The 8,352-nt window shown below is 37.5% G+C and overlaps 1 protein-coding gene across 1 annotated transcript in view; it reads right to left on the bottom strand.

The window, feature by feature from the left end:
- LOC121320587 (ubiquitin-like-conjugating enzyme ATG3) overlaps positions 1–8,282 on the bottom strand; it is a 15,466-nt gene extending 7,184 nt beyond the window's left edge. Inside the window, exons 1-8 of the mRNA XM_041259045.1 lie at positions 8,068–8,282; positions 6,762–6,803; positions 6,296–6,345; positions 5,923–5,993; positions 1,846–1,953; positions 1,471–1,520; positions 1,194–1,281; positions 311–345 (exon numbers count right to left, since the gene is read on the bottom strand). Coding sequence (XP_041114979.1) covers positions 311–345; positions 1,194–1,281; positions 1,471–1,520; positions 1,846–1,953; positions 5,923–5,993; positions 6,296–6,345; positions 6,762–6,803; positions 8,068–8,139 — 516 coding nt within the window. The 5' untranslated portion in view covers positions 8,140–8,282. The remainder of the gene's footprint in view (positions 1–310; positions 346–1,193; positions 1,282–1,470; positions 1,521–1,845; positions 1,954–5,922; positions 5,994–6,295; positions 6,346–6,761; positions 6,804–8,067) is intronic.
- Between the last annotated feature and the right edge of the window lie 70 nt (positions 8,283–8,352).

Consider the following 8,352-nt stretch of genomic DNA (forward strand, 5'->3'; position numbering starts at 1 on the left):
AAACCATGAACAATCAGTCCTCAACAACAGTGATATGTTGGTATTTGAAGAACAGAAACGCTAAAGATACTTGTCTCAACAACAGTTTTTATAGCCCCTTACTGTTTTCATGTTCTTTATGTTTTAATTTATGTGGTCCGTTTATCCTGCAATTAAAGGGACCCCAATACCCCTTACAATTGTTTTGTATGCTGTCTAAAGGAACCCAGGTGGGCTCTATTCACACAGAAAGGGGAATCAAGGTTTTATTGTGCTACTGAATCAAACAGTTTTTGCACCTGATCGATACAGGCAACATCATTCCGCTTACCTCGTCTGTTTCCAACAGCCCACTTTCTTCATATTCTGCAAAAGAATAATATAATCTTGTTATCATGAAGATATTTATTAAATATCAATTCTACCAGTTAATACAATATAAACTTATAATTTACATTTTAAGGCGAACAACAACCTTTAATAATGACCAGCTTACCTGGCTCAGTGAATGGTCAACAACTGCACTTACCATGCACGTTGGTACTTAGCCACCAGGGGACAGAAGTTACAACAGTTGCATTGACTGGATGTATGTTCTGTGCATGATCACTTGGTAACATGTCCATAAATATTGGTAATGAAAGGCAAGAAAGACGCACTACTCATGAACATGTGGCCATTAAAGCCTAGGATATGCATTTAACAAGTATGGATACCTGGTGGGCAAAAGTAACAAAGGAGGACCAGGAAACTGTTAAATAAGCTAAATCACAAACAAACAAGGGACTGTTTGAAGCAACATGTGGAACTGAAAAAAGTAACAGACTCAAGCATACGATTTAATACATAAGACAAATAACTGAACAAGAACAAAGAATCCCTGGGGCATAACAATGTGGCAGTGAAACTTTTACCACTGGACCACTGTGAGAGGTTAACACAATGTGGCACTTAGCTACTATAAGAAAATCATAGATTACATCTGTGTATTAAATTAAGAGAATGGACCTGATTTTTCTTGAAATTGTCCCAAAGGGGTAAATCTAGTCCGTGTCTGTACCAGATATACTTTAAGTCATATGTCTTATGTATGGTAGGCACATCAGGTCAATGTGGAGGCTAACAATCACTATACATAAAAACAGAATAAATAAACAATCCCATATATACACAAAGACACAAGCAGTCAGTGCCTGTCTCACACTCACACACACCTTCCATGTCAGCAGCTTCTCCCTCTTCATCATCATCCTCATCCTCCTCTGCACACGGTACCAGGCAAGTGTTGAGATTCATATTGTCCTTTTAAAATAAACAACTTCACTAAATGAGACGGTCGACAAGCAGGCAGGCTTTCAAATTGAAAACTGTACATTTTGTTTAATGAACCACAGATCCACACATTGAAATGATTACAGGAAAGCACTTCACTTCGCTTCACTTAACTTTCTCTCAATATTTAAGCATTTACAAATCTAGGTAGCCACTTACCTTACCGTCCAATGTGATCTCTTGAACTGCTTCCATCACCCCCGTTACCCCTGGGGAGAGGGTTTAAAAAAAAAAAAAAAAAAAAAAAAAAAAAAAAAGAGAAAAAATAAGATGTATAACTACACCTCCTCCTCATCAAGAAAATATAACAGTTGGAATCAGGTTAACCAGGTTTTTGGAAATCATTTTGATATTTACTTCTTAAACAGAATTTTTAAACAATACATAATCTAGAAAGCAGTATACTTAGTCCTCAATCAATAAAAAATAAAATATAATAATAATAATAATAATAATAATAATAATAATAATAATAATAATAATAATAATAATAATAATAATAATAAAGAGACAATGAAAAGCTAAGCATCTCACCTGAATTGTGATATGTGTCCACCCAGCCTCCATCTCCATCATCTTCTTCTATGATGGCCTCTTGCTCATCCGAGTATTCCATCTGTTTACACCGTTTGTAGCATGGCACTGAGAGACAGCGAGAGTGAGAGAGAGTGAGAGAGCGAACGAGAGAGAGAGTGAGAGAGCGAACGAGCGAGCGAGCGAGAGTGAGAGAGCAAGCAAGTGAGAGAGCAAACAAGCGAGCAAGAGAGTGAGAGAGCAAGAGAGCGAGAGAGAGAGAAATTCGTTTTAATAGCAGCACTGTCAGAGGCACCAGACATTATTGTGTGGCTTCATCCGTGACCTGGATTGTAATAATAAACCAGAATGTTTTTTTAATTTGACTTATTATCGTATCTGAACCGTTTGCATTGGTGTGTAAAATACAGTGACTGCTATCATTCAAAGCAAGTGTTCCACGTAAAAAAATCACCTGCAATCGATTTTGAAGTCCAGTATGATCGTCAGTTTCACGCAAATGATGTTTTAGACTTACATTTTCAGCTTATTTGTGATTGAACAACAAAGCAGACAGCTTTTAATTTAAGACTAAAGGAAGGGCTCATGGAAGGGTGCTTCACAACACTGCTGGTGAGCTCTCATGTATATTGCAAAATAAAACAAGTGTACAGAGTATAAACCAGAGAACTCAAACAGTGCATTCATCACTCACTAATTACATGACAATTAAAGTTTAAACATACTTTTAATATCCCCTGCGGTTACAATTTTTTTTATTAAAGGGTACATCAGCACTACGTGAAAGATAAAACATAAACTATCCCACCTTGCTGTTCCGAATGTATTTTGTCATTGTATAATAATCTGTATGCGCCCAAACATCTGCATAATGCCACACTGCTATGTCCAAAATCACTGTTCGAGTATCTCTTCTGAGCCAAAAAACATGATTTCCGCACGTACCCTTACACGTACTCTGAAACGTTCCTTCGCATGTTGTATTTTGATGTGTTATTATGATTAATATTGCAATAATTTTGTCTGTGCTGTGTAAGTGGTTGTGGGGAAAAGAAAACCATGACAGCTTTGTTCTCATTTCCAGCTAATGAAGGGACCTGCCCACAATTATAGCAGCACTGTGTTATTGCAATATACAGTGCCTACAGAAAGTCTACACCCCCTTTCAAAAATGTCACCTTTTGTTGCCTTATAGAGTGGAATTAAACTGCATTAAAACTTTTTTTTTCATTTATCTACATTTATCTACACATCCTACCCCACAACTTCCAAGTGAAAAAAATATTCTAGAACTTTGTACAAAATGAACTAAAAATAAAAACTGAAATAGCTTGGTTAGATAAGCTACACCCTTGTAAAAGCAATCCTAAATTAGCTCAGGTGTAACCAATCACCTTCAAAATCACACACCAAGTTAAGTAGCCTCCACCTGTGTTAAATTGTAGTGATTCACATGATTTCAGGATAAATTCAGCAGTTCCTGTAAGTTCCCTCTGCTGGGTAGTCCATTTCTAAGCAAAGACTCAACTATGAGTGCCAAGGAGCTTTCAAAAGAACTCTGGGACAAAGTTGTTGAAAGGCACAGATCAGGGGATGGGTATGAAAAAAATATCAAAGGCCTTCAATATTCCTCGGAACACGGTCAATACGATTATTAAGAAGTGGAAGGTGTATGGCACCACCAAGACCCTGCCTAGATCAGGCTGTCCCTCCAAACTGGATGACCGAGCAAGGAGGAGACTGATCATACAGGCTACCGAGGCCAATGGCAACTTTGCAAGAGCTACAGGCTTTTATGGCCAAGACTAATCAAAGCACTCCACAAATCTGGCCTGTATGGTAGGGTGGCAAGAAGGAAGCCATTACTCAAGAAAGCCCACTTTGAATCCCGTTTGAAGTATGCAAAAAAAATAAATAAAAAAAAACACGAAACTAAATTGAAACTTTTTGGCCTAAATGCAAAGTGTTATGTTTGGCGCAAACCCAATACAATGCATCACCCAAAGAACACCATCCCTACTGTGAAGCATGGCGGTGGCATCATGTTATGGGGATGTTTCTCATTGGCAGGGACTGGGTCACTTGTCAGGATAGAAGGGAAAATGAATGGAAGCAAAGTACAGAAAAGTCCTTGAGGAAAACCTGCTGCCCTCTGCAAGAAAGCTGAAACTGGGACAAAAGTTCACCTTTCAGACAAGGACGCAAAGCACACAGCCAAAGCTACACTGGAGTGCCTAGGAACAAAAAGGTAAATGTCCTTGAGTGGCCCAGTCAGAGCCTCAACCTAAATCCAATCGAAAATTTGTGGCATGACTTGAAGATTGCTGTCCATCAACGCTCCCCAAAGAACTTGACAGAGCTTGAACAGTTTTGTAAAGAAGAATGGTCAAATATTGCCAAATCTAGGTGTAAAGTTGGTAGAGACCTATCCCAACAGACTCACAGCTGTAAGGTGCTTCCACCAAGTATTAACTTAGGGGGGTGGAGACTTATCCAATTATCATCTTTCAGTTTTGTATTTTTAATATATAATCTTTCTCAATATTTTTTTTTCCCCCTTAACAGTGCAGAGTATGGTGTGAAGATAAGTGGGAAAACATCCTCATTTAAATGCATGAAACTCTGAGGCACTGACACAACAAAATGTTAAAAAAGTTCAAGGGGGTGTAGACTTTCTACAGACACTGTACGTCGCCAAAGTCTTAGATATAGCACCACCCGATTCTGAATATTTGCAGTATTGACATGTATCAAATAAACTAGGAAATGAGATTCGGAAACGATGAATTTCCTTTTTGAATTAGGTCTTTGAGGATGATCCCACCTAAAAAATAAATATTGCATTTTTTCATCCATCGTGTTTGTTTTTCATTTGCATTTCCTGACATAACACATGCACAATCTGCTACACACCGTTGAGTGGGAAAGTCGAATTCGGCCACAAATTCCATCAGTTTCTGAACAATCCGATGTTGAAATATTGTCTGGAATTATTTCGGACGTTCCCTGTGTACAGTCACACTGTGTTGCTGAGAAAAATTTGAATTTAAACTGTTAATGACACAGCTTCGATATGGCAGTGGAACAATATGTTTTTCTTTCCATTTGTAGATTTTTGCTTGCCATCACAGTTTCCAAGTCCGCTTCTAATAAATGATTAAAACGTAGCTTTAATTTTTTGAGAGTTGCGGGCTGCGTGATTGACTGGTGTCAATGTATCTGCACGTCATTAGAATTTTAAAATCACCCTATCCCCACCAGTTCAACTAAGAAAACTAGAACTACTAAAATAAATATAGAATTTGTATAAACACCCCCACTCCCCTCCCTCTGGAATGGGTTGGGCTTGTTTTGAAAGGCAGTGCCGCTTTTTTTTTTCTTGTGAGACTTGGCAACACTGCTTTCCATTGTAACTGTGTCTGTTTGGGTGTTTTTGTTATCAGACACCTTGGGGTATACAGAAATAACAAAAATACCCAAACAGACACACTTAAAATGGAAAGAAAAACATACTGTTCCACTGCCACAAGCTGCAGGGATTTACAGGCTGAACTGGAACCACGAACGTTAATATAATTGAACCTTATGCCGTATAGCAAATTATGCATCATGTGCACTTTTGTTGTTAAATATTGAAGTTGTGTCATTAACAGTTTAAATTTACATTTTCCTCAGCGACATTAATCATAATAAATACATCAAAATACAACATGCAAAAGAAACATGCACAGTGCAAAAGACGTCTGCTACACAAAACGAAAGCTGGTACAAGTTCCTTCCTTATGGAAAATTAGAAAACGGTTGAGCACGAACAGCCAATCAGCTTCCAGATCTAGCAGGCTTCTACTTTGCATAGATGCCTACTGAACTGTGAATCACATTTTAAAATCAATCCGCACATAAATACCAGCTTTTTCCCTTAACATTCTAATCTACAACTAATCTGATAACATAAAAGCTACTTAAACATACTTTGGACAGCAAATCAACAGGGAAGACACAATAGGTCCACAATTACTTCCTGAAAGAACACAAGTTACAGAGAAATCCTATTACTACAGATGTTATTATTCTTACCATTGCGGGTCAACAAGAATTGCTTGTCCTTTGGTAAATATGGCTTTACCTTTGCCTCTTCCCCCGAGGCCCTAAAATAAAAAATACATTACAAATTAATTAACTATTGAATTATTTCTAGGAATAATACCCAATCTAAACCTACATGTGTACACAGAACAAAGACGTACAGTGATGAGACTTTTTAGTCTCTTCCTCTCCTATCTTGATGGCTTTCATTCTGTTTCTTTAATATATTTTGATCAATTTTGATCAGTCTAGTCACAGCCTGCAACACTCACTCATGAATGAACTTACGGTCATTCGGATTTCAAAATGATTCGATTCCCCTTTTTTTGTTTCTCTTCCCTTTTCCTTGAGTTTAGAGACTCACCATTGCCAAGTCGGACAGTGATGGACCAGATGATCGCCAGCAGCCACAAACTGAAAGAAAGAAAATTATAAAATAAGCTTAACTGTCAGGAGACAAGGCATTTAGCATACCTACTATGTACAAGTCTGCAGGTTCAGGGGTTTCAGATAAAATTCAATGGGATATTGAAATCACTTGTATGACAGATATATTCTCCATAAACACCAAGGTTTCCCCAACCCATCTATATACCTTATTTTACCCTTATCAATATTTTCAGCCATAACATAACAGAATTCAACAGATAACCAGCTTTTAATTGTCACTGAAAATCATTCGATCCTGCCTAGTACAATAGCTGTGAGAAACTGTCAGGATTCCTTAACTGTTGTCAATTATGACTGTTCAGGATCTTTCCAGAAGCAGGTGAAGATTAAAAAGAAGTAAACAAGTTCTCTTGTTATCATTGTAGCTGCCATGGACTTACCTCTTCTGGGGTGATCACTCCAGTTTCTTTGAATTTTGATTCCTAAGGGAAAAAAGTAATAAAACTGACAGGAAACTATTTTGTGATTTAAAAAAAAAAGTGAAGATATCAGGCTGACACAAACATAACAAACTACAATTTTAAATCAGGTCAAAGCATGAGCAAAACTGCTCTGCAAGAACCTGTTTTCTGATGTAGAGAAAATGTTGTTTATATGCCTATTGTTTGCATTAAGTGACTAACCGCAAGACATTTAGGTGTACTTTTCTTTCACTGTAAAAACAATCATTTTAACAGCTTGCAGTGGGCTATGATAGGGTAATGCAGGCTGGATCCTGACTGTAAATGTAACTAATTCTGCAGCATCACAGGTGCTCAAAAGACACCTGCCACTGCTGGTGTGGCTGCAATGTTTTGAAAGTTTCCACAATACCTCCCATTTCAAACAGAGCATGTTTGAATTTGTACAAAGCACCTAACAAACATTGACCATGTGTTAGCAAAGGTGGTCATGGTACAAATATATACACAGTACCCTACACTTATACAGTGGATGTTTCGAAACATACCCATTCCCTAACATACTGGATTCTCTGAACTGAAATTGAATGAAAAAAAAAAAAAAACACTATATATTTACATTTGGTGCATTGGTATTACATTAAAACATGACAAAACACTATTAACACTGTAAAGCTGAAACCTTTATTAACGGTCACCTCAACCTCATTTTATCTGCCGTTAATTAAATTTCCCCTCGGGTTAATCAAGGCTCCTCTATAAACTTAATTTAGCAGCAGTATTTCAATAATATAGGTGTGTCTGTTGGAGAAAACGTAACCAGTAAATAGTGTTGTTTTAGTGATTAGTAAATACAATAACAAGTAGTTTATTTTTATTTATTATTATTATTATTATTATTATTATTATTATTATTATTATTATTTCATGACGTATTGTTGTACTGACAACTTTAAATGTTACGTTGTTAAATAGCATGGTCATCAGAGAACCAGGACTCAAAATGCTGATGTACTGGTAGGGAACTTACAATAAATAAAGCCGTACTCACTCAAGTAGAATGTATTTTTGATCCGAGTGCTGAGAAATCTACCCGTCACGGTGTAGCAAAACATTTACCACAATAATGCAAAAATACATAAATAAATAAATACACTACGTTTTATGAATCACGCAACAACTAAAGAGAAGCATGTTTCAGATTGTGTGGAGCTGCACAGTGTGAGCAGCAGCCCCTGTTTGCACCACATCCTTCTTTGCCTACACTCCGACTACTGCCATTTACCTTCAGTACTGGTGTAAGGAACTCAGCCACTCCTAGCGCTGTCCCTTTGACCGAATTGATGACGTTTTGCATGTTGATTTCTTCTCGGTGCCTTTTCCAGCGAACACTTGCGCACACACACAATTTTTCTAGACGAGCTAAAATTTCTGTATATCGTATTACCTTACTACACTCTAAAGCTGTTTACTGCTTACATCACCACTAGATCACATGACCCCGTCACCTGATATGCATTTCCTCAATTTGGAGCAGGCGCACCAGAAGCTACAAAAGTGCCCCTCCCTA

This window comes from Polyodon spathula, chromosome 9 (genome assembly GCF_017654505.1).
Source record: "Polyodon spathula isolate WHYD16114869_AA chromosome 9, ASM1765450v1, whole genome shotgun sequence".
Taxonomy (NCBI): Eukaryota; Metazoa; Chordata; class Actinopteri; order Acipenseriformes; family Polyodontidae; genus Polyodon; species Polyodon spathula.